The sequence below is a fragment of the Neophocaena asiaeorientalis genome, unplaced genomic scaffold (assembly GCF_003031525.2).
Source record: "Neophocaena asiaeorientalis asiaeorientalis breed wild unplaced genomic scaffold, Neophocaena_asiaeorientalis_V1.1 scaffold130, whole genome shotgun sequence".
NCBI classification, from domain to species: Eukaryota; Metazoa; Chordata; class Mammalia; order Artiodactyla; family Phocoenidae; genus Neophocaena; species Neophocaena asiaeorientalis.
In genome coordinates, this window is record NW_020173397.1 from 11,629,919 (window position 1) to 11,657,075 (window position 27,157).

General features: G+C 41.1%; 1 protein-coding gene across 5 annotated transcripts in view; it reads left to right on the forward strand.

The window, feature by feature from the left end:
- The window catches only part of FRMD4B (FERM domain containing 4B), a 229,090-nt gene that overhangs the window by 115,696 nt on the left and 86,237 nt on the right, over positions 1–27,157 (forward strand). For all 5 annotated transcript variants that reach the window (XM_024747081.1, XM_024747077.1, XM_024747078.1 and 2 more), the window contains exons 4-5: positions 1,173–1,265; positions 14,622–14,706. In XM_024747081.1, the coding sequence (XP_024602849.1) occupies positions 1,173–1,265; positions 14,622–14,706 (178 nt within the window). The remainder of the gene's footprint in view (positions 1–1,172; positions 1,266–14,621; positions 14,707–27,157) is intronic.

Below are 27,157 nucleotides of genomic sequence, written 5' to 3' on the forward strand. Positions count from 1 at the left end.
GGTACGCGGGCCTCTCACTGTTGTGGCCTCTCCCGTTGCGGAGCACAGGCTCCGGACGCGCAGGCTCAGCGGCCATGGCTCACGGGCCCAGCCGCTTCGCGGCATGTGGGATCTCCCGGGACCGGGGCATGAACCCGTATCCCCTGCATCGGCAGGCGGACTCTCAACCACTGCACCACCAGGGAAGCCCTGACCCCATATTTTTATTTTTATCTTTTAATTAATTTTTTTATTGGAGTCTAGTTGATTTACAATGTTGTTTTAGTTTCTGCTGTACAACAAAGTGAGTCAGTTATACATACACATATATCCACTCTTTTTTAGATTCTATTCCCATGTGGGTCATTAGAGTATTGAATTGAGTTCCCGGTGCTATTCAGTAGGTTCTTATCAGTTATCTGTTCTATACATAGTAGTGTGTCGACCCCATATTTTTATAAAAGGTATAGTATTGTTACCTGTGTCTGTCTGTTTTCATTAAAAAAAAAGTTTCCCTTCTTGACTATCTAAAATATTTCAGACTTTATATTTAATAAGGATTTAAGGAGTAATATGTTTAATATCACCTAGTTTTTTATCTCCAAAGGCAGCCAGTGTTTTCAGTTTCTTGTTCATTTCATGATGTATCCTCTCTGAGATATTTTTATACATATAAATGCACATATGTCTAGCTATTCTTTTTTTAACTTAAAAAATGGCAATATATTATACTCACTGTCATGCATCTTGCTTTTTCATTTAACACCATATTTTGAAAATTTTTCACAATAAGTTTGTAAAGATACCCTTGATCTTTGGTATGGCTGCATAGTATTTCATTGCTGTTTAAATTCGTTTTTTTAAACAATACCCTGTTTGATTTTTAGGTTGTTGTGAGCCTTTTTGCTGCTACAAACAATGCTACAGTGAGTGGCTTTATACATAGGCTATTTTCCACATGTGCAGGTTTATCCTGATTAACTCCCAGAAATGACAATGCTGGTTCAGAGGCAGGTGCTTTTGTAATTTTGATAGAAATTGCCAAATTGGCCTCATCAGTGGTTGTAACAGGTTATACTCCAACCATTAATGTGTGAGAATAACTGTTACCGCACAGCTCTGCCAACACAGTGTTTATTAAACCTTTCTCTGGGTTTCTGTTTAATCTTTCTTGTTTTGTTTTACTCTTACAGAGGTCAGCAGAACTGGCTACAGTTAGACCACCGAGTTCTTGACCACGATTTGCCCAAGAAACCAGGCCCAACCGTTTTGTACTTTTCTGTGAGGTATGTAACCAGAGACACATCTACCATCACCACCTGCCTCTTTTTTTTTAGAAAAAAAAATTCCTGGTGATCAGAGTCAGAGAATTTTAAAAAAAGAAGGGACAGATCAAAAAATTATTACGTGAAAGAGATTCTTTGCTGTCTTAGTCTGGGGAACAAGTTAACATAGATACTGTGTAGAACTGTTTCCTTTGAAGATGAAGTATAGCATCACCTTCCTTTAGTTCTCAAAGCCCCTTGAATCCATTTAAAGCTGAAAAACGTAAGTAATATATTTTAATACATAAACCTGTTTCTGATTCAACATACTTCTAGATTTTTATAATTTGAAATATAGCAAACACTTACTCTTACATTTTATGTAGGAATGTTTTCTAGAGACTATGGAAATAATTGAATTTTATACAATTTCACACCTTAATTGGAATAGACAATAAAATGCAAACAAATGCTCATGGAAAGAATTAACAGTACAGAAATCTGAATTCTGCTTTCCTGAAGAGACTGCTGGGAAGGAATACTTGATTTGTTCTCTGAGCTCTGCTTGGGCAAGTCACTTAACCATACATATTGGCCTCAGTTATTTCCTCCTGCAGTGGATATATTCAACTAAATCAGTGATTTCTTAAAGCCAGCCGATGATGGAAATATTTTTTCACATTAATTATTCACACTGTAAGATAATAAAATGTTATAAAGAGTAACGCCCATGTTCCTTACCTAGGTTAAGAAATAAAAAGTCAACAGTTTTGCTGAAAGCCCCTTCCTATGTAGTAGCCCCTCTCCCCACTATCCTGAATTTGATATATTTTCATGATAAATCTTGTCTTCCTGGTCTGAAGCCAAATGTGATAAAATAAGCTAAGGTAGGAGATTTCCCATAAATCTAAATATGTTTTCATAAAGCTGGATTAACCTAAAGAATGGACCCTAAATTCTGAGCTTATGTTATTTTTTGGATGTTGAACTATGCTTTGTTTTATGACATGAGGGTGGAGGCTTTTTGTCTTTCTTTGGGGCGGGGTGGGGTTTGGTTATAGTATATTTACCTGACAATATCATGTCAATTTCCACAAACCCTTGTTTCTTTTTTTTTTTACTTCTTTATGCTCCTTAAAATCCAAAAGTGTGATAAGATGTCCTGATTGGCCTTTTCTTTTTAAGTCTCTGTTTAACATGAATTGATGGTCATCGTGGATAGAGGCTGCTCCTTATGAAGTAAATAAAGCGCTGACGGCCCCCAATTTGTTTTTTTGCTTTTTGCTCTGAAATCTTGTTTAGAATTTCTTTCTTACCACCAGAAGTCACAATTTTAAAACCCAGGAAGGAGGTAGCATAATGGTGATTTGTCCAGGAGCGTAGCATGTATGGAAAAGTACACAGAAATCCTACAGAAAAACATAGGAGTTTCCTGGAAAGAGTGTGATATGAGTGCTTGTGTCCGTGGAAATGGAGAAAAAGACAAACACAGACCAGCAGCAATAGCAAAAAATGTATATTAGTAATTAAGCAGGGGTCAGAGAGTAGAGAAGCTTTCATCTCGTATTATGTAGGGGAAATGGCTCAACATAAATCAATCTTTTTTCACAAACAATTATATTATCGCTGTAAACATTTCAAACTTTATGAAAGTATAGAGTGAAAAGGAAGAATTACTCTCCATCAGGCTGCTTCCTCACCGTATCCCCAGTTCACTCCCCTTCTTAGAGAAAAATAAGGCTGATGAGTTGTTTGGTGACTTACTTTTTTTTTTTTAACCTGGAGATCTTTCCTTGGGTATATAAAAATCACTTTATTTCTTTGCACTTTCATAATTTAGCTATCCAGGCTGCTGTTAAGCGTTTAGGCTGTTTCCAGTGACTTTATTAAGATGTAGCTTGCAGTTAACATTCTTACACTTTCATCTTTGGGCACATATGTAGTGCTTCTGTAGCCTAACTACTCAGTGCCATTTATTTAGTCACCAGGTTTGTGTTCTAGTTCTTTGACCACTACTATCTGATCTATTTTTGGTCTCAAAATGCCAGGGGAGAAAGCTGTGTCTTCCCTTCTGTACAGTCACTCATAAGGCGGCCCTGTCATTCCAAAGCGAGTTCCTGGGATTCCGGAGTTGCCTGCTGCCTGTTTGTGAGTTTCAGCACTTATCTCACGAGTGTCCCGTAATCACTTAGCTTAACTTTCCCTGAACTACTTGCATGTTTAAAAGCCCTTATCAAGTTTTTAATTATTCACTTAATTCTTCTTCCCAACAGTACCCTGGGGTCTTAATAGTCTTTGTTATTATTCCAATTAAGGACTTGTTGTTACTCCAATTTAATTAAGGAAATGATAGAGCAAAAGCACACACCAAGGAATTAAGTGAACTGACAGAGGTCAGCGAGTGGATTGCAGTTCTTTGGAGGTCTCACAAATGGGACTGTAGCCACCGCAGTGACGTCAGTGGCCTCTCAGAGGGTCTCCAGCCTCCTCTTTTAAGAAAACAGGACTGCCGCTCATACTTACATCATAGCAGACATCACCACCACCACCCCACCACCCCCAGGTTGCCTGGAGTGACAACACTTTTGAGTCATTGAAGACTAGAACCAAAGAGCATTTGATTGTATTTGGACACGGGGTCACCATAGAAGCCTCTAGAAAGACACATGGTCTCTTTTGATACGGGGGTCATTGCCTTTCCCATCAGCAAGTACTGCTGCATGCCCTGGAACTCAGAGTCGCTCACTCGTGGACACCAAGGTGTGTACGTGCTGAGTAGTTAGCACACAAGGAGAAAGGATTCCCCACAGAAGTAATGCATGATATGGATGTGCATCGCTGTTATTTTCATTGCTAACAATTAAAAATATCCAAATGTAGGGGAATTCCCTGGCGGTCCAGTGGTTAGGACTCAGTGCGTTCACTGCCGGGGCCCGGGGTTCAATCCCTGGTTGGCAAACTGAGATCTCGCAAGCCACGAGGCAAGGCCTAAATAAATAAATAAATAAATAAAGATTAAAATATCCAAATGCCAGCAATGAAGATGGTTTCAGGAAGTGATGGCATTTTTACAGTGAACAATTGATCGCTGTAATAAAAGACATCAGATGAAAAGGGACATTGCATTCAGAGCTCCCCCAGAAGGAGAGGGGTTGCATATCTGAATCACTGTAGGAAAATGTTTAAACAGTCACCCCTCCAACCCCCAGAACCTCTGCATTCCTGGCCCAGATTCTGATACCGTGCGCTGGAGACGGTAAATGGGATCTTGGGCATGTTGGTTGTGAATTAAAAAGGGATCAGGGGATACAAAATAACTTGGCAGAATATTATACAAATATAAGAAAATGTCATTTTTTTAATTGTAGCCTTTATGAAAAAGAAAAATACCATACAGTTTTGCTCTCCAGAAGTTTCCTCTCTATTGAAATGTAGCATTAACCCTGTGGCAGGCACTGGGTTAGATATTTGACCTGTATTGTCTCATTGATTCCTGAGCTAAACACTGGGGTCCCACAGATTTGCAGGGCAAGACTTTTCTCCCAGTTCATATCCCCCAGGATGCAGGCAGCAGCTCAGAAACACATGCCTCTTCTGCATGGAAGGAAGAAAACATTTAAGGTGAATGCACTTAGTTCTCTCTTTATGAGCTGCAGGATTAAACCTTTGTCTGTGCTTTAGTTATAAAATCTCAATGATATGTGCTCACTCTGTGTGTAACACATATGTGTATAGATGCCCCATAATTTATTTATGCATCATAATTCATTTAACCCATCCTCTGTTTCCCTGTGAATCCAAACTCCTCCAGGCTGCTGGGGGACTCCTCCAGCCCCAGGGTTGTTATCTGCTGCTGTAAATTATCATCCACAAACACATGGGCCTCTTTGGTAATGCAGCCCAGATGTAAGCATTTGAAAAGCTTGATAGTGAGCAAACAGGCATTTAATTCTCAGGGGGTGGCAGGGGAACTGCGTGTGACCTCATTGGAAAAGCTCCCATCCCCTCGGGGGCGGGCAAGCCGAGGTGGCTCTGGCTGGTACCACCCAGCTCCACAAAACGCCAGGATCTTGGGTCTTTTACCCCCCTTATTCATCGGACTACCTCTTGCTTTTCTTTCCTTTCTGGTTCTCCCTCTCCTCTTCCCCTCTCTTCTTCCTCCTATTTCCAGTTCTCTTTTACTATGCGCTAAGACTGTAAGTGGCCACTCAGAGGTACCCTAAGTATTGTCTGTCTGTGACGCTTACGGGTGAGAATTTGCCGCGTGTGGAGAGTCCTAGCAGGAGATGTGGGGAAAGACTACTAACCTTCTGTCAAAGTTGCTGCAAACACAGAACCTTTGAAAGACTTTTTTCTGTCTTAAAAGCACCCCTTGGCCTGGTTCTGGAACGTTCGGCCTTTAACTCAAGGAAGCATTATGACTGCAACTCGTGGGTCCACATCATTCCACCTGATTTTTTTAAGAAAGACAAATATATGAGATACAGCCCAACAGTTAAAGATTCTGGTGAAGAAATAGATTTATTGATATAGAAAGAAGTTCCCAGTATATTCTAGGGGAAAGAAGCAGACCACAGGATGGCACTTAAGTAAAAGATAGGAGTAGGGAAAAAGTGTAAAATGTTAACAGCAATTTATCTCTGAATAGAATGATTGTGGGAATGACTTTTGCTTGTCTATATATATTTTTTCCTACAGTGAACGTATTAAGCAGTTTTTTAAAAATGCAAGTGTGAAGAGTGGTAAATGAAGACAAGGTAAAATGTTTGTGACTGGGTAGCCGTGAGTTATTTTAGAGCTATCAAAGAGTAGGTAATTTACAATAAGGAGAGGACAGGAAAGTTCACCTCATCCCAGAGGAATGTGATTAAAAAGCACCGAGAAATAACGGATCTCTCCTACTTGAGGCCCAGCAGAGGTATCTGAGGCAGATGTGTGAGTTAGCCAGAGCTCTTTGCACATCACCACACTTCCATCTGAACGATATCCCGGAACCTGGGGAAAAAGTCTGTTAGTTGCCTTAATATTGACCATGACCTCCTGGCCTAACCCATTCTTGAACTTCCAGGCAGTTGGTAAGGGGCCTTCGTCTTTGAGGAGGCACCATCCTGATTCATATAAGAGTTCCAGAAAGACACAGAATCCTTCAAAACTCAATCCTGATTCCAGTCTCTAATTTATTTATTTATTATTTTATTTTTTTGGGCTGTGTTGGGTCTTCGTTGCTGCACGCGGGCTTTCTCTAGTTGTGGTGAGCGGGGGCTACTCTTCGTTGCGGTGCACGGGCTTCTCATTGTGGTGGCTTCTCTTGTTGTGGAGCACGGGCTCTAGGCACATGGGCTTCAGTAGTTGTGGCATGCAGTCTCAGTAGTTGTTCTTTGCAGGCTCTAGACCACAGGCTCAGTAGTTGTGGCGCACGGGCTTAGTTGCTCTACAGCATGTGGGATCTTCCCGGACCAGGGCTCAAACCCGTGTCCCCTGCATTGGCAGGCAGACTCTTAACCACTGTGCCACCAGGGAAGCCCCCGATTCCAGTTTCTTACAGAATTATATTTCTGTGTGCTCCGCAATCACATATCAGACAGTGTTTATGGGAATCTGCTCAGTCTTCTCTGTAATCTGTCCTCAGGGTGACATTGAAAGGGCAGAAGGAAAGCATTAGTATTATGATGGGTGAAAAGGTCGTAGGGTACAGAAGTTCAATGCTTGGCCTCTAATGCACGCTTTCTCAGTAGCAGTACTATTGACGTTTGGGGCCAAGTAATTCTTTTTGTTTTTTTTGGCCACACTGTGTAGCATGCGGAATCTTAGTTCCCTGACCAGGGATAGAACCCGTGTCCCCTGCAGTGGAAGTGCAGAGTCCTAACCACGGGACCGCCAGGGAATTCTGGGGCCAAGGAATTCTTCACTGAAGGGAGCCATGCTGTGCTGTAGGATGTTTGCAGCACCCCTGGCCTCTACCCATGAGATGCCAGGAATACTCTCCAGGTCAGGACAATCAAAAAAACGTCTTCAACATGACCAGATGCACTTCACTCCATCCCTTAAGAACCAATGCTTTAGCATTGCTCTTGGGTTCTAACCCTAACTCTCCCGTGTATTACCTGTGTGGCCTTTGGCACCCTCTGTGGGCCTCTTTCCTCACGTAGAAAATGGAATAGGAGCTTGTGGTAATACACAGGGTTGTTGGAGGATTGTGCATGTTAACATGTAACGAAGACCCTCGATAAATGTTAACTATTTTTATGATATAATTAAGAGAGGCTGCCTCAACCACATGTTCAGTGGGTAAAAAATTCCTTAATGTGATATACGGCTACTGAATATGGAAGTTTGGAGACTGTCTGGCTTGGGTCTGACCCACTCACTTTTGCACTGGGTGGAAGATTCATCATTTGTCTTCATCATTCACTAGTCCCAGCCATCCCCTCCCTGCAAAGTTAACCTCTCCTGCCTCTTCCTGTCTCCTTCTCAGAGCATCTGTCCCTACTTTGCTCATGGTGGACGGGAGCCGGCTATTTTGCAGTTTGAAGCAAGCACTTGGAATTCACCACGGACCCGAATGCTTCACATTGCCTGGGGCAGAAGACTCCCTCCCCATTCAGACAGGTCACAGCAAGGCCCTTACCCTCCTGGGCCTCCAGCTGTTCCCTGGAGAACTCGGAAAGAGTCACAATGTGGGAGAGGAGCGCCAGGGCAGGTTTCCACAGGCTCACACCTGGAGGGCCCTCTCTAGTTCTCCTTGGGAAGCCTGGAAATTCGGAAGTGAGGCAGAGTTTTCCTGGCAGGGGAGCACAATTGTAGAAGCAAATAATTCTTCCCTTGGGGAATCTTCCAAGAGTTCACCCCTCCCAGAGATGAACGGGAACATACGGGACTCTCAGAAGTTGTGCATCGTCGTTTGGAGAAAATGAAATACACTTAAATTATAGCGCTGTCTTCAGCGTGCATTATAAAGCAGGACTATGAGGTTGCAGGGTCATTACAAGCAATAAATACAGATCTCCCTGCTCGGGGTGTGGATTAGGACCTGAAAGAAATCTACTTAGGCAGGTGGCTGCAGTGAGTGCCTAAAACTACCTACAGTAACTAAACGAAACCTGGAACGAGGCGTTTGAATGCAGCCCTTACGGGACGCCAGTCACCAAGTCAGCATTGTTCAGAATGCGAAATAATTGAGTCATTCTTGCCCAATTCGCCTTCTTTGATGCTATCGCTTAGACACAGCAAAGACTCTGGAAAACAAAGAAAATATGCCCAGTTGGGGAGATAAAGTGGTCAGAAGAGTATTCATTTCAGAGTGGTTTCCCATTCTGTCAAAATGGACATCTCTGTAGCATGTTGCTTCCTTGAGAGAAAGAGCTTAGGAAAGGTAACTGGAATTTCCATTCTTGTTGTTACAGCTGAAGTTTTAAGGAGGTTCCCAGCTAAGTGTGCACCTTTTGTTATAGCCCCCCTGGTAGGCAGATAATAATAACATAGTAATAATCACCACCGCTCATTGACCGCTGAAATACATGCCACCCTCTAAGCTACGTTAAAAATATCTCTCATGTCTCTGGTGTGGAGGCAAGTAAGGAAAGGGAAGCACGGAGAAGCCAAGCAGCTGGATCAGTGTTAGGGCTGGACTTAACCTAGTTATCTCCCCAACTCTGTGGTGTTGACATTTTTTTTTCCTTTTCTTTCTTCTTTTTTTTTTTTTTTTGGCCACACCATGCAGCTCGCGGGATCTTAGTTCCCTGACCAGGGATTGAACCCAGGCTGTGGCAGTGAAACTTCAGAGTCCTAACCACTGGACCACCAGGGAATTCCCTGTGGTGTTGACTTTTGACCGTGATGGATAAATGCCATAGGAGGAAAACATGGGCCACTACATGGCAGTGACCATTAAAGGACAGACCATCCCAAACAACCAGAGTCTGCTGCTTTTCGACACACGTGTGTTGTCATCTCGCTGACAGGCCTGCCCCTCCTCCAAGCCAATTATGTCATATCGTTGAGGTTGATGTTCTGTTATCACCGATGATCAGTTAGGTGAACACCTGTCCCATCAAGAAAGGGGGGGGAAATGCTAACGGGAGGAACACGAAAAGCAGAGACAATACCTCTTCTCAAGAAGGCAGATTCTCAAGAAATCACACTTGGTGAACTGCTTGAGGTCTGTCTCCAAAACATATGCCTAGCCCCCAAAAGCCTGGGTTGGTTTAGAGGCTGAAAATTGAACCGTGGGCTTTGACTTCACAAAATCTTAGTGAAATCACTCACGGTAAGCACGCAGAAGGGAAACAATATCCTTTTGCCAAAAAGGGGTTGAAACAAAAGGTCTTTATATTATGTCTGGCATAGTCCGTTTCATTTCATTAAGAAGCCCTAGATTTTGTTTTCAGTTCATGGTACGTGTTGATAGGTGCTCCTGGGGAGCCATTCTCCCGGAGGACCATACATACGTACTGTTCATACCCTCTGTAAATATAAAGTCATTACAGTGGCTCCCTTGAGGGAGAGATGGGATCATGGATTCAGAGAGCCGGTAATCGGATGCCTAGGCAGAAAGGTAGAAGGCAACAGGGCGGATCGCCAGAAAGTAGCGGGAAACAAGATAGGGACCTGTTTACTGGAACTAGGATATAGTCAGGGACCTGAGCTTCAGAAACAAGAGGAACCCAATTTCTAGTACAAAGGTACCTGTGCAGAATTGGACAAGCCACAGGTTGATTTGGTGCTAAGCCACCCAACTCCCTGCATATGGTTTGTTAAATTCTTGCCGACTGGCAAGAGGCCTGGCTAATACGCCCTCTCCCTGGAATGCCCTTCCAACCTTCGTTACCTGGTGAACTCATGCATTCTTTAAGACTCGGCTCAATTGTCTGAGGGTACACCGTGTCCTGTGACACTTAGTTCTCTGGATTTCAGTTTGGCAGCCTTCTCCCTCTTGATTCATAAGCTGATTTAATGGCATTCCTCCCTTGGGCCCCATGGCATTGTGTACATTTTATACTTCATTGTGATTGTTACTGTAGGAAAGCAACCTATCATATTGGTTTGAAATATGAACTTTGAAGTCTGGAAGGCCTTAGTTTGAATCATGGCTCCACCACTTTCTACCTGTGTGGCTTGGGGAAGTTGACTTTACATCTCTATTTCTCAGTTTTCTTATCTGTAAGACAGGATAGGTTCATAACTTGCTACCTCTGGCATCTGCTTGTACTGAAGTTAAATGAGATGATGCGTGTAGAGCCCTCTGTATTGTCCCTAGCTCGTGGGAAGCCCTCTAGTATCCAGTAATTTGGATTCTTTGCTTTCCAGCAAAAGAAACCAATTGCGGCTAACAGAGTTGAAGGAAAACTGGACTAACAAAGCCTCAGAAAAGATAGGAATCCAGGCTCTGCAGGGATCTAGGGAGCAGAAACCAATGGACAGTTTCATCTGAGTACCACTGGCAGAACGATAGGCTCCAACGATCTTTGATCGATGGGTCATTGTAATCGTATTTCTATTCCAGGGTGAAAGAATCTGACTGGTCTAGCTTGGATCACATGCTCATACCTTGCAGAAGGAGTTCCAGCTGAGTAAAAGGAACGTGCTCAGCTGTTTTATATCCAGCTGGCGATCCTTAAGGCTTTTGCATATGTGACTCCCACTAAAGACCATTGCAGATTTATTTATTTAGTAACACAAGCAAAAAAAAGTTTTGAAGACAGTGGCAAAATGTGAATGAAGATCAGAATCTTAAACATTAAGGAATTATGAACTTTGCTAGTGTGAAAATTCATTGAGGTTATGCTTTTGTTTTTTACGTCTTTATTAGAGTATAATTGCTTTACAATGGTGTGTTAGTTTCTGCTTTATAAAAAAGTGAATCAGTTATACATATACATATATCCCTATATCTCCTCCCTCTTGCGTCTCCCTCCCTCCCACCCTCCCTATCCCACCCCTCTAGGTGGTCACAAAGCTCCAAGCTGATCTCTCTGTGCTATGCGGCTGCTTCCCACTAGCTATCTACCTTACATTTGGTAGTGTATATATGTCCATGCCTCTCTCTCACTTTGTCACAGCTTACCCTTCCCCCTCCCCATAGGTTATGCTTTTAATACGATCCCTCTCTGTTAGAGATATATATTGAAATAAGTAAAAGAATCACCAAATCTTGGCATAGATAACAGACCCTGAGTTCTCCTAATCTGACCTGGGACTCTTATAGGGCAGGAAGACCCTTCCAAGACTATTTTAACTTTCTAAAAGGTGTTTCATAGGTTGATCCAAAATCTATCACCTTGTATTTTTTTGGTCCACTGATCTGGTTCTGACTTTTTTTTTAATTTTTATTATTTTTAAATTTTATTTATTTATTTTTGGCTGTGTTAGGGCTTCGGTGCTGTTTGCAGGCTTTCTCTCGTTGCAGCGAGTGGGGCCTACTCTTCGTTGCAGTACGCAGGCTTCTCATTGCAGTAGCTTCTCTTGTTGTGGAGCACGGGCTCTAGGCGCGCGGGCTCAGTAGCTGTGGCTCGTGGGCTCCAGAGCTCAGGCTCACTGCACGGGCTTAGTTGCTCCGTGACATGTGGAATCTTCCCAGACCAGGACTTGAACCCGTGTCCTCTGCCTTGGCAGGCGGATTCTTAACCACTGCGCCACCAGCCAGGGAAGCCCTGGTTCTGACTTTTGAAACAATAGAGAACAAACGTACTTCTATTTTACTTGTTTCTGCACACAATTATTTAGGGCTGAGCTTTCCTTATCATTCTAGTTGAGTAAACAAGAGAGGCAGTCAGGAGGAGGTTCCACTGAAAAGCGTGGAGTCAGAGGGACCCAGATCGAGACCTCCTCCTGCCTGTGCATGTAGGCGGATCTCTGAATTCAGTTTCTGCATCTGTACAATGGGAATAATGATAGGTATCTCCTTCCCAGGGCTGTTGTGAGAATTAAATGAAACAACGTGTGGAAAGCACTCAGCATGCGACCCGGCACATAAGTAAGAGCTCAAGAAACATTAGCTGTGATCCTGCTGCTGCACTTTCAGGCTGCCCACCAAAAACCTGCCCATCTTATCTCAGTTGACAGATAAAAATACTTGTAAAAACAAAGGAAGCAGGGCAAAACCATCACCACCTAGTTGAAACAGAAGGTCCTTCAGGAAGCTTAGCTGCACAGGTCATCTCAGTCCTATGGCGGCAGCAGGCCTTGAATCCGCCGTCGCAGGGACTCGCTAATCTTGGTGCCTTTCTCTGCCTCCACTGTTTCCCTCTTGACCTGTCTCTCTCATCTCTCAGCCTCTCTAAGAGACCGTACCTGATGGGTTTGTCCGTTCCTTACCCCGTATAAGGAGCCTCTGATGGGCTGATCTCTCTTCTCCCCAGCCCACCTCATAGGATGCTCACCAGCTTACGGACTGGTTGCCTTTGAGTCAGGTGACTGTCCTTGGTCTGTCTGGCCATGGCCAGGAGGCCAAAACTGATGGGAGAATACTCAGATTATAACTAACTCTTGGCGAAAGCCAAATTATGAATGTTTATCACATTACCACAGAGATGCTATTTACCTATTGTATTTTCTCCACCTGGATTTCTTTTTATCCTATAGAATCCTGTAGTTTTTCCTAGCCTTCAGATATAGTTCAAATCCCACTGTGTCCTATCAGCTTTTTTTTTTTTTTTTTAAACATGATGCAAGGTTTGCCAAGCCACACTAGTTAGGATTTCTTGAATTCCTACCTCGTGCCAGGCACTGTCGTGGGCACTTCATAACGGTCCTCCTAGGGCCATCATCATCCCCCCTTTATAGACAAAGGATCTTAGACTCAAAGCTTAAGCCACATCCCCCAGGCCATATAGCATTAAATTCCAGAAAATGGATTTTTACTAACAACTGTTAGTTTTTATTGTTTTACATCCTTTTCTATTATCTCATTTACTCCTTCCAAAACCCTGTGAGGTAAGTGCAGTCATAACACCCATTTTAGAAAAGACACAGAGAAGCTAACGATCTTGCCCAAGGCTACACAGCTAATAAATGATGGAGCTGGGACTACATATTCTATATGTTTCGTATTCCCAAGCCTGCTTTACCCTCCGACTCTTCCTCTCCCCCTCCTGCCTTAATCCTTAACTTTCCCTTCTCACACACCTAACACTCATGAATCTTCATTAAGCTCACTCATAGGTGAGATAAACCCTTGTAAGTGAAAATATAAAGGATTTATTCTCTTTCTGGAACTTCCCTTGATGATTCAGCATTAAGGGTGGAATTTTTCAAATGATTTTACCGTCTCAGTGGTAAAATCTTTCACGGCCTTTTTAAGCTGCTGGATTTATTTCTCAAACGTTTCCTTATTGTGGAAAGGGAGGAAAAAATAAAAAAAGCAAATGCCCAATGCCTGTCAGGATTTTGCAGAGCTAAGGACAAGACTCCCCCCGCCCCGTGCCACTTCAGTCCGGGTTTATCTTGCCTCTCACCAAGTTGAGAGCAAGTTCTCTTCCAGGACCCTAGCTGTGAGCTCTCTTTGGGTATTAAGTCTCTTCATGCATTATTCATCAGTGGGGCTCCAACAGTAGAGAAAACCTTCTAGGCCTCAGCTGGCGCACTCACCCATGCCAGAGCGCCAGCCTTCACCAGCCAGCTTCCACAGGACGGGATGAGGAAAACACAAGACTCTCCTCCCCTCCGCACCTCCTGGTCGTCAGCTCTCTTCTAAAAGAGGGACCTGGCCTCATAGACTGAGCGAGCAAAGGCCCAGAAAAGGCAGTGGAGGGAGCGAGGCCCAGGATGCCCTGATTTGCATGAGAAAGACCAATATTAAGTAGTACAAGAGCTCAGCTTCCAGCCAGAGGGAAAGCCTGGAGCCTGGAAGGATGAGAGGAAAGGAGGGAGGGTGCGATTGAAACTCTCCTGGTGGATGGGGGCGAGGTAAACGTGGGGCTCTCACACCCACCCTGGGTCTGAAAATGACAGAGCCACAGGCCTCCAGGTTCAATTATTTAGTAGTGGTTACTCAGCAGACTTCTGTTTTCAGCCCTCAGAGCTCAACTGGGCTTTGTTTCGAAGCTGTCTCAGGTATTCTGAGCTCCCAGAACGTGTGTCGGGGAATGGGCAACCAAGAGTAAAGTTGGCTTTGTAGTTGGTGACCATTCTGGATTTTTCTTTAATTCACCTTCCAACACACAAAAGCCTTCTGCAGAAGATGTTATCTGCATATCCACATGGATTCATACATACACACAGCTGTACATATGTGTTGCAGATAGCTTTTAAAGAGGGAAGTAAAGCACAACCATCCCCTAGTTTCTGAAAATTCTCTGCAAGAAACTACATGAGGAAATGAAATCATTGCAGAGAGAAGGGAAGGAATCTGAAGGAACAAACTTCTGTACTGTTTTTCAGGTTTTACATTGAGAGCATATCGTTCCTGAAGGATAAAACCACCGTGGAGCTGTTTTTCCTGAATGCAAAGGCCTGTGTGCACAAGGTAAGGGCCCCATTTGTTATGGTCAGTGGCAGACTCCAGAGGGACTGGAGAAGGAGGGAGCAATGGCAGGGCCTTTGTTCTCATGTTCAAATGGAGAAAAAAGGGACATAATCTTTTTCCTTGACATATCCTTCCCCACCAAACAAATAAACTGAAAAAAGAAGAAAGAAAGAAAGAAAGAAAGGCAGTTCTTCTCAAATTCTGAGTTGGGAAGACCGCCATGTACAGAGGCATTGTGCTCACACAGAATTACCACGGCCTTAAATGCAGTTCATACTCCACACGGAATGACCCAGCAGGACACAAAGATGGATCAAGCAGACTGTGATCGAAGCCTCACAAAAGTCAGGCCAGAAATCTTTTTTAACGGAATACGGCCTACATTGATCGTAATTCAAAACCAGTCTTCTTTAGGGGCTTCTGCTCAAAGCCATGTGTTTTAAGACAGAGTCTCAGTTACCTGTGGTCAAGGGACCTGTGTTTTGGTTTGTTGTTTCCATCCAGTCCGTGGAGGATACACAGCTTTTGTAAAATTCAATACACACGAATTGCTAGAAAAATTATCCCATGCCTGGATGTTGCAGCCATGTCCGTCAGATTGCTGTAGAAGTTTTAGACACTCTCCATTTTTATCTTAGCTCCTTGCAGATAAGCGTTGCTTTAAGGGCCTCTAGTCTGGCCTCCTCAAACCATACCCTGCGCAACGGCAGGGAGTCTGTGGGCCAAGATAGGCTCAGCTGGAGCCCAGCTCCTCCCTTCAAGGTTATGTTCTCAGTGTTCAGGATCTCAGATCCCACGCCTGCTTCCAGGGCCGGTGGGAACCCCTTCTGTCCATACATATCACCCTAAATCTGAGGGGTGGCCAGAGACAGCTGGCCTGGAAGGACAAGGGGTCAGACTGTGGGTTAGGACACCTGTACTGGTACTCCTCCCTCAGCCCCCAAAGTGTTAAGGATGGCCCACTGCACACATACAGCTTTAATTAGTGTAAGCCTCAGCAAAGAGCAGAGTTTTTGTTGTTGTTGTTTTTATAGCTTTATTGAGATGTAATTGACTACATAATTTTCTATGTCTTATTAGAAGTAATACCCTTGAAATGATCATTACAATCAAGATAGTGAATATAGCCAGCAACTACAGATCTGCTTTTTCTCACAGTAGATTACATTTTCTAGAGTTTAATGTAAGTGGAATCATACAGTAGATAATCTTTTTGTCTTTTTTCAATGAGCATAATTGTTTCGAGATTCATCCATGTTGCTGCATGTATCAATAGCACTTTGCTTTTTATTGCTAAGTAATATTCCACTGTATGGCTATACCTTACATTGTTTTGTTTTTGCTTCTGTTTTTGTTTTTTTGGCTGCACTGCATGGCATGCAGGATCGCGGGATCTTAGTTCCGTGACCAGGGATTGAACCCGTGTCCCCTGCAGTGGCAGCGCCGAGTCTTACCCACCGAACCACAGGGAAGTCCCTATACCTTACATTGTTTATGCATTCACCTGTGCGTTTTTTTTTTTTCCTTTTTCTCCCAGTTTTACTGGGATATAATTGACATATAATATTGTGTAAGTTTAAGGTGTACAGTATGATGATTTGATATGTGCACATATTTCAAAATGATCCATTCAGCTGTTGATGAACATTTAGATTATGCAAGTTTGGGGACTGTTACAAATAAAACTGCTATAAACATCCATGTACAAGTCATTGTATACACATATACTTTCTTTTCTTCTTGGGCAAATACCTGGGAGTAGAATGGCTAGGTCATATGGTAGATAGATTTAACTTTTTAAGGTTCTGCCAAACTGTTTTCCAAAGTGGTTGTGCTATTTTAAATTCCCACCAGCAGTTTATGAGATTTCTAGGTCCTTCATATCCTTGTCAACACATGACATCAACATCTTTTCCATTTTAGCCGTTCTAATAGGAGTGTAGCAGCATCTCATTGCAGTTTTCATTTCCATTTCCCTGATGACATATGATGTTTGAGTGTCTCTTATGTGCTTATTTTACCATCATTATATCTTCTTTATGTTTGAATCTTTTGCCCAATTTCTTTGGGTTGCTGTTTTCTTTTCATGAGTTTTCAGAGTATATATATTCTGGATATAAGTACTTTATTTGTTATATGGATTACAAATATTTTCTCCCAGTCTGTGGCTTGCTGTTCATTCTCTTCATGTCTTTCAAAGTCTAAAAGGCTTTTATTTTGTTGAAGTCTATTTTATCAATTTGTTCCTTTATGGATTGTGATATTGTATCTCAGTAAACTTTGCCTAACCCAGAGTCACAAAGATTTTCTCCTGTGTTTTCTTCTAGAAGTTTTAGAATTTTAGGTATTGCATTAGGTCTATTATCCATTTTGAATTAATTTTTATGTATGACACAAAGTTCAGATTGAAGTTCTTTCTTTCTTTCTTTCTTTTTTTGCATATGGATATTCAGTGGCTCCAGTGCCATTTCTCTATTATGTTGCCTTTGCCCCTTTAAGAAAAATTAGTTATCTGTATATGTGTGGGTTTACTTTTGGACTCTATTCTGTTCTATTGACCTATTTGTCAGCCTTTATGGCAATAATATACTGTTTTGATTACTGCAGCTTTGAATTGTGTATTGAAATCAGAACAAACCTTAACTTTGTTCTTTTTAAAAGTTGTCTTATTTATTCTAAGTTTTTTGCATTTCCATATAAATTTTAGAATCAGCTTGTCAATTTCTACCCAAAACAAACAACCCTACTGATACTTTTATTAGGATTGCATGAATTCATAGACCAAGGTGGGAAGAATTGACAGTTTAACAACATTGAGTCATCAGACCCATGAACAAGATATATATATATCTCCATTTATTTAGATGATATTTAATTTCTCTCAGTAGTTTTCAGTATACAGGTCGTTTTTAGATATGTCCCTATATCTTACATATTATTTGATACAGTTGTAAATGGTGTCTTTTTATTTCAATTTCTGAATGTGCATTATCAGTATATAGAAATCGAATTGATTTTTGTGTATTGATATTGAATCCTGCTAACCTCATTTATAACTTTTGGTAACTTTTTTGTAGATTTCATCAGGTTTACTTTATAGATCATCTGCTAATAAAGATAGCTTTACTTCTTCCTTTTCAATCTGTGTGCCTTTTTATTAGTTGTCCAATTTATAGCCATAGTTCATATTTTCTTATTATCCTTTTAATATGTGCAGTCTATAGTGGTATTGCCTCTCTCGATCCTGATATTAATAAATAGTGTCTTCTCTCTTTTTTATTTCTTATCATTCTGGCCAGACGTTTATCTGTATTGAGCCTCTCAAAGAATTAGCTTTTGGTTTCAATGATTTGAAATTTTTTTCTACTTCATTGATTTCTGCTATGATCTTTATTAGTTTATATTTTATCATTATTATTGCCTTTCTTCTTCCTTTGGGTTTAATTTGCTCTTCATATACCAGTCTCTTAAGATGAAAGCTGAGATCACTGATTAAAGATGTTTCTTTTCTAATATATGCATTTATTACAGCAACATTTTCTAAGTACTGATTTTGTATTCCACAAATACTGATATGTTGTGTTTTCATTTTCATTCATTTGTAAATATTTTTAAATTTCCTTCTTGATATATCTTCATTGGCTCATTGTTATTTAGAAGAGTATAGTTTGGTTTCCAGAAATTTGGGGACTTTTAGGGATCTTTTATTTACCTCTAATTAAATCTCACGGTGGTCAGAAAACACACTTTGTGTAAATTAAATTCTTTTCAATTTAATGTGACTTATTTATGGTCCAGAATATGCTTCGTCTTGGTAAGTGGTCCATTTGCACTTGGGAAGAATGTGTATTCTGCTGTCGTTGGATGGATGTTCTATAGATGTTAACCAAGTCAATTTGATAGTATTGTTTAAGTCTACTACTCTTGCTGATTGTGTGTCTACTTCCTGTATCAGTTATTGACGGAGAGGTACTGAAATTTCTAGCTATGACTGTGGATCTTTCTGTTTCTCTTTGTAAGTTCTATCAGTTTTCATTTCATGTATTTTGAAGTTTTGTTATTAGGGTATAAACATTTAGAAATGCTATATCCTCTTGACTGTGTTTATAGAATGATCCTCTTTATCCTGGTAATATTCTTTATTCTGAAGTCTGCTTTGATATTTATATAACCACTTCACATTTCTTTTGATCAGTGTTAACATGGTAAGTCTTTTCCCATCCTTTTAATTGTAAACTGTTTGTGTCTGTGTATTTAAAGTGAATTTCTTACAGACACCATATAATTGCATCTTGATATTTTTACCCATTTTATTTATCCATTTATCCATCTCGGTCTTTGAACTGGTTGTTTACATTATTTACATTTACTGTGATTATTGACATGGTTAAGTTTGTCTGTCTTGCTCTTTGTTTTCTATTTGTCCCATCTGTTCTTTGTTCCTTTTTTCTGCCTTCTTTTGGATTTATTGAGTATTTTGTGATTTCATTTTATCTCCTTTGTTGGATGACTAGCTGTAACTCTTCATTTTATTTTTTCTGTGATTGCTTTAGGGTTTATAGTATACATCTTTAACTTATCAAGTCTACCTTCAAGTGATCTTGTACGATTTCACATGTAGTACAAGAATCTTATAACAGTATATTTCTATTTCTTCATTCTCAGCCTTTATGCTGTCAGTGTCATACGTTTTATTTTTAGGTGTGTTATAGATGCACATGACACTGTTATTGTTTTTGTGTAAACGTTTGGTCATCTCTGTCTGCTTTTAAAATTTTCTCTTTATCACTGCTTTGAACAATTTGATATAGCTTTCTCCTTCATGGTTCTTGTGATTGGTGTTTATTGAGCATCTTGGACTTGTGGGTTTATAGTTTTTATCAAATTTGGGAATATTTCAGCCATAATTTCTTCAACTATTTTTTTCTGTCTCCATCCATGCCTCCTTTGCAAACTCCAATTGCACGTATACTAGGCCACCTAAAGTTATCCCACAGCTAAATGATGCTCTTTTCTTTTTCTTTCTTTCTTTCCTTTCTTTTTGTGTTTTATTTTGATAATTTCTACTGCAGTATCTTCAATTTTATTCATCTTTTCTCTTAGAATTTATTCTGCCATTTATCCCACCCTGTATATTGAAGTTTTTATCTTTAGAAGTTTGAGATTTGGATCTTTTTAAAATCTTGCCTGTGGCTACTTAACTTTTTAAACATATGGGCTACAGTTATAATAATTGTTTTAATGTCTTCATCTGCTTACTCTCTTTTATTTTTTTGGCCGCACTGTGCGGCTTGCGGGATCTTAGTTCCCTGACCAGGAATTGAACCTGGGCCCTGGCAGTGAGAGTGCGGAGTCCTAACCACTGGACAGCCAGGGAAGTCCCTTCATCTGCTTATTCTAATATTTGTGTCAGTTTTGGGTGGTTCTGATTGATTGATTTTTCTCCTCATTATGGGTCATGTTTTCCTACCTATTTGCATGCCTGATAATTTTTGATTGGATGCTGGACATTTTTAATTGTTTCTTTTGGGGTGCCACGTATTTTCATATTCCTTAAATATTCTTGACATTTGTTTGGGGATTCCGTTTAGTGACTTGGATGCAGTTCGATTTTTCAAGGTCTCACTTTTAAGATTTGTTAGGCTGGACCAGAGCAGTACTCATTCTAGAGTGCCCATGACTGAGGCAAGACCTTCCTCAGTACTCTACTCAATGCCCCATGAATTATGAGTTTTTTCAGTCTGACTGGTGGGGACAGGCACCATTTTCAGCCCTGTGTGAGGACCAGGCAGCCTTCCCTTTCATCCTTTTGGCTAGTTATTTCCCCAGCCTTGGGTAGTCTCCTTCCACGCATGCAGTGATCAGTACTCAGCTAAATACTCAAAGAAGACCTACTGTATAGCTTCAAGAGTCTCTCTTGGTGCAGCTCTCTTTTCTCTAGCACTCTCTTCTACAAATTCCATCCATTTCAGTTTCCCCATTCTCTCAGCTCTAGGTGCACAACTCCTAAAGTCCACCTTGCTCCATCTGGGTTTCCCCTTCACAGCCTGGAAACCTTCTCATGGCAGCAAGTAGGGACAGTCAGGGTTTACCGCATTCAAGGTTCACTGTCCGTTGCTGCCTGATGTTCCGTGTTTTGAAAACTGTTGTTTCATATTTATTGTCTAGTTTTATACTTTTTTTCAGGAAACAGGGTAGATCCAGCCCCTGTTACTCCATCTTAGCCAGAAGCAAAAGTACTCAAAGCAGAGTTTTTGGCTACTTCTATGAGGAAAGGGTAATGTCTCCAGCACCAGAGACTTTGTGAGAGCCTCTTTTTGTGAAATGTGGGTTTCCTTAAGAACACCATGGTTTGACTGATAAGTAGGCACCTGTATAGCCAATGCAGCATTTACTGAGTCAGGAAAATATTTCATAAACAACAGTTGGTGATCATGTCTTATGTGGAGAAATACAGTTACCCCTTGTGATATTTCTCACTGCCTAGCTGGCCAAGGTCCAAAGAAATAACCTCCTTGATGACTTATTTGCTCTGTTGCTAATAGAAGAAAAATAGGATGCAGATTTTGGCTCGTAGTATTTCTCTTGTAGTTTTGTATGCTATTTCTGTTGGTCTTGAAGAAGCAGAGTTCTTTTAAATTCTCCTCCGTCATATGTCAGGTCCTAGGAGCTCCTTTCTAAATGAGAGTATTCCATGACTTGTCAAAGGATTCAGAACTTTTACGAAGCATAATGTTGTAAGGCACTATGACTTACGTTATTGGGATAATTTTTAAAAATTCATCTGTAGGAATTTACAGTTTGGTATTTTCTAGGTAATATGTAGATGGCTAGTAACGTAATCCCTCCATTAGAAGAATACTCAGTCGTCTTTCTCACTGGACAAAGCTAAGTGGAAGCTGAAAATTCCTAGTTGCTTTATCTAAAAAGAAAAGGTCTACTCTTTTTTTTTTTTTTTTTTTTGCGGTACGCGGGCCTCTCACTGTTGTGGCCTCTCCCGTTGCAGAGCACAGGCTGCGGACGCGCAGGCTCAGCGGCCGTGGCTCACGGGCCCAGCCACTCCGCGGCATGTGGGATCTTCCCGGTCCGGGGCACGAACCCGCGTCCCCTGCATCGGCAGGTGGACTCTCAACCACTGCGCCACCAGGGAAGCCCACAAAAGTGTGCCAGCACTGTGCTAAGTGGTATATGGTTAACTGCATTTGATCTTCACTGTAGCCCATGAAGAAGGAAACTTTTGACCCCTTTTACAAATAAAAGAACTGAGGCACAGAGAGGTTAAGTCGTTTTCTTAACGTCACAGAGCTATTATGTGGGAAAAGTGTCCTTGGCAAATTATACCAGCAGGACACCCTGGGTCTTAAAAACACCCCCCATTTACCTCAGCTTCCTTTTAGTCACTGCTCTGGGGAAATAAAAGTGTCCTCAATAACTTAGAACTCAGGGGCTATTGTTACAGAGTTGGCAGGTCATAGCACTAACAAATATTAAATATGAATAATTTACCAGGCACTATATGTATTCATGCATTTAGTTTTCACTCCAACCCTATTAGATAAGTCAGGTAACTTACCTATTTGGTAAGTTCTATTATTATTATCTCCCATTTCATAGATGGGAATATTGAGGTACAGAGGTTAAGTAACATACACAAACCTCACATAGTTAATAAGTGGAGGAGCCAAGGTTCATCCCAGGCAGTAAAATGCCAGAGTCCACGAGTTTAACCATGACACATCCTAGCTCTTGATGGATAAGGGCTGTCTGCCCACTGCACGTGGCATATTTGTGGCATCCTGAATTTAAGCTTCAGAAGTGCACTAGTGCCCTTGTTGGTACAAAACCTACCAGAATGTTAGAAACTGCCTATACGGTTCAAGAGTTCCCCAGAAGAGAGCTGTTGTCTTTCAAGTGAAGGCTCCCGAACCTGTTTGGTGAGAATGCAGAGGGCACACTTTGCCTGCACACAGCCATAACCTGTGCCAGGTGGTGATGATGGGGAAATGCCCAAACTGATGCTGGGGAGCCCTGGAAGCCCTCAACATGTGGGCTGTGGTCCATCTTAGACAACCTGCAGCCTGCTTGGAAAAGCCTTAAATGCATGAGAAACCCACTGCAGGTTTGCCTGCAGTGATGGTTTTTGGAGGCCTCCTCAACCATACGTGTGATTTTAGTAATCAAACAACATTTATCACTACCACCCCGTTTTTAAAATCAGCGATTTGAAGACATGCTTGGAAAATTAAAATAGTATTGGCTACCTTGTCTCTTCAGGTGTGTATAGAATTATTATAATAGTGAGATGACAGAAAATGTGGAAAAGCAAGTGGGGTTCAAGAGGTGCTCTGTGGTAGAGACCGTGCACGGGGGTGGGTGGGGAAGGAGAGGACGGTAGCTCGACTTACTGAGAGCTCAGCAAACAGCCGACACTGATTTTTTCATGTATTGACTCATCTAAGCCTCGCAACAGCCGATAATGTTATTTATTGTTACTTTAACAAATGAGCAAATGGAGGCATAAATAAGGTAAATAATTTGGCCATGGGTAAATAGCTCATTAGTAGTGAAGTAATCACTAGGCAGTCTGGCTACAGAAACCATAGTATTTGTCTTTATTCATTCAATAAAAAATTATTGCATTCCAATTAAGGGCTAGGATTTCTGATGAGTGCTGCGTTTTCAGTGTAATATTTAGCACTGCTGCCTTGCTGTGGCCCATCCTAAGTCTTACGGATTCTCTCATTTGTGTATGGGTGTGTGTTGTGTTTATTTTAAAGGCAACGTACATGATGGTACTTTCTAACGTAATATTTCTGAAAGATACCAGGGACCTTGGAGGGACTGAACATACCCAGAATTCCATGATGTTATGTGTTACTCCTTCCAAAAATCACATAGAAAGCCATTTGAAACAGTTTCCTAGTTCTGCAATGCACAAACAGAATTAGGATTTTGTACTCACACACACACACACACACACACACACACACACACACACACACACACACTAATATCGTACTTTAAATCTGCAGCTCAAGAATCTGCCTTATGATCATAAGCTATTTTCATATGAAAAAGTTTAAAAATTTTTGACTATTAGACCACATTCTTGGAAATTCAAGAAGTGAATTTGACAAAGGCTTGACAAAGGCTTCAAGAAGTCCTTCAGTGTACAGGTGTGTGATTTTGTTTAACCCAATATTTTCCAAACTTACTTGCAGATGTAATTCTTCTTTCAAGCAGTGCTTACCAGTGAACTGCTGACCACGCTTTTGAAAGTGATGTTCTAGATATATCCTATACCGTTAAATAATAAAGCAAGACAACTGTAAGCTTCCTCGGTTTTACCTTAGGTTAGATCTGGCCACAAGATAAAACCTAGGTCTATTCTGATTCTGTTTTTTGGCCGTGCCTCATGGCTTGTGGAATCTTAGTTCCCTGACTAGAGATGGAACACGGGCCCTCAGCAGGGAGAGAACAGAGTCCTAACCACGGGACCACCAGGGAATTCCTTATTCTGATTCTTTAAATAAAACATCTTAGGACTCAGTCAAGAGATGTTAACCTGAGTACAAGGCAGTTAGGATCTCCTCTGCTCCAGGCTTTAACAGGAGCAGGTACCATATCAAGATGCAGGAGAAAATGGCTCAGTGATGCCTTCAGAGATTTACTGTGCCCCCTGCTTTCATAAGCACTCATCTCTTTGTACTTTGAATAAATGTGGAAATATTAGTGAGCCAAACATTAATAATCCTATTAAAAACAAAGTCATTGCAAGACTATCCAATCATATTTATTTTTATCCTCCCTCATTTCTGGACTGAGGCCTTATTAGGTGTGCCCTTTCATCAGGAGACTTGGGGAGAGTCTCAGCCTGTCATCCACAAACACGATCTTGCCACACTTGCAGTGATAGAATATGTTGCATAATGTCCTCAGACTGTTAATGCCATTTGCATTTAAGTGTGTGAACTGGAGGCACCAAAGCTCTCTTAAAAGCCCCTTCACAAGGCAGTTTGGCCACATCGGTGACAATGAAGAGTCTATCTTTTCACCCAGTGCTCCACGAACTTTAGGAATTAGCGTGTGGAAGATATTACTGAAATGTGAAAAGATGAGTATCAAAAGATCTTAGATGATTATTTCTAACAGCAGGAAACTGAAAACTGCCTAACTGTGATTGAATAAGGATTAGTTAAATAAGTGACCAATCATTCATGTGATAAGAATACTGGGCAGCCATTAAAAAAAATAGAATAGCCCTTCTCGGCTGGTGTGGAAGCATGTCCAAACTGCATTGTTTTTTTTTTTTTTCTTTCATCCATTTTTTTTTCTCTGCACTGCACAACATATGGGATCTTAGTTCCCCGGCCAGGGTTCGAACCCACACCCCCTGCATTGGAAGGGCTGTGTCTTAGCTGCTGGGCTGCCAGGGAAGTCCCGAAATTGCACTGTTAAGTTTAAAAAGAACCAAGCTACAGAACAGTAAATATAGTATAATTGTCTTTAACTTTATTTGCTTATATGTGTGTGTGTGTGTGTGTGTGTGTGTGTGTGTGTGTATAAAATGTACTTATAGGAAAAATAGAAAAATATATTGCATAGTATAAATTTTTATTATCTCTGAGAGTGAGATTATGGAAAGACTTTCGCTTTCTAAGTAATGCTTTTCTAAAATTTTTTAAATAGGATACTTGGATTCATTTTATATCAGAAAAATAGAGACAAAAATAATCAGTGTATTCATTAAACTTTACCTCTTTGAAGCTGTATGAAGAGAATAAAAACATTGTGTTGATCACTCTCCCTCCATTAGAAAACTAGTCGTCTTTCTCACTGGACAAAGCTAAGTGGAAGCTGAAAATTCCTAGTTGCTTTATCTAAAAAGAAAAGGTCTCTTTTTTTTCTTTTTTTTTTTTTTGCGGTACGCGGCCCTCTCACTGCTGTGGCCTCTCCCGTTGCGGAGCACAGGCTCCGGACACGCAGGCTCAGCGGCCATGGCTCACGGGCCCAGCCGCTCCGCGGCATGTGGGATCTTCCCGGACCGGGGCACGAACCCGTGTCTCCTGCATCGGCAGGCGGACTCTCAATCACTGCGCCACCACGGAAGCCCACAAAAGGTCTACTCTTAATGACAACTGACAGAATGATTTTTTCTGATTGTAAAAATAATACTTGATTGTTGAACATGTAGAAAGTACAGAAAAGGACAAAAAAGGAATTGATCCATAATCCTGCTACTGATGCGTTAATAGTTTGACCTGTTTCTTTCTTTGAGGTATGTATTTTTGTTGGCTGAGGTCAGTTGCTGCCTGCATTTTATATTGTTAGACTTTTAACTTTTTAGGTATTTTGGCTACGTTGACCTCCTCCATCCCCTTTTCTTCCTATTTTCTATGTGTTCTTGCAAGAACCAGGATGCAAGATGGGGAAGGATTGCAGGATTGCTTTGAACATTCACATTTTTATTTCATTCAAGATAAACTCGCACATTGAGAGTAGGGACCAGGTTTTTTATATGTTGGAGTCTCTAGGACCTAGATGTTACGTAAAAGGTTGCTTAAGTGAACGAGCGAATAATTAAAGAATGAACGAAGGGATGGCGGGATTGAGGCATTTTAGAACGTAAAATCAACAAGACCTTGTATCCCCCATGTTTAACGTCTTAGCCCCTGTTACCTACAGAGGCAGTATAGTGCAGTGGGGGAAAGGTTCCACTGAAACCAGGCAGTCTGGGTTCAAACACATGGCTTTGGCTCTAACCTGGGCATGTTACTTACACTTTTAAGCCTCAGTTTTATCGACTGTGAAGTGGGGATCATAGTTTCTACTACAATGGATGAGTTAATATATACCAGGTAGACAGAAGAGTGTCTGAAGCAGACACTGTTTTTTTTTGTTTTGTTTTATTTATTTATTTAGGCCAATTCTGGGTGACTTCTTTTTTTTTTCCACACACACACACACACACACTGTACTTTATTTTCACAAGAGATAAACTGACACCAAGCATTGTAAATGGATGACCACAACAAAAGCAACAACGACTGCAATTACCAAACACAAAACACACTCATACGATGTCATAATATTGACATTCAGTCCAAGAATCCTCCACTGTAACAGCTCCTTTACTTTGCAGTGAAAATTGATTTGTATATTTTTTGCCTCTGAGTCCTTGTGGGATTTTTCTTTTTATTCAAACAGAAAGTCGCCAAAATTATAATCATCCTCATCAGTTCACTCTGTCCCATCGAATTAATTTTTTCTCATCTTGATCTTTCGTTAGCACTTTTATGAGTTCATCAGTTTTCCATTAGAGTTCTGAAAATGCTCATTCATTCAGTTCAGCAGTATAGTCAGTTACCAGAAACCTGTACTTGTCAGAGTCTCTTCCATGAGCAGACACTGTTTTGCTATTAATGTTTTTACTATTATTACTACTACTCTG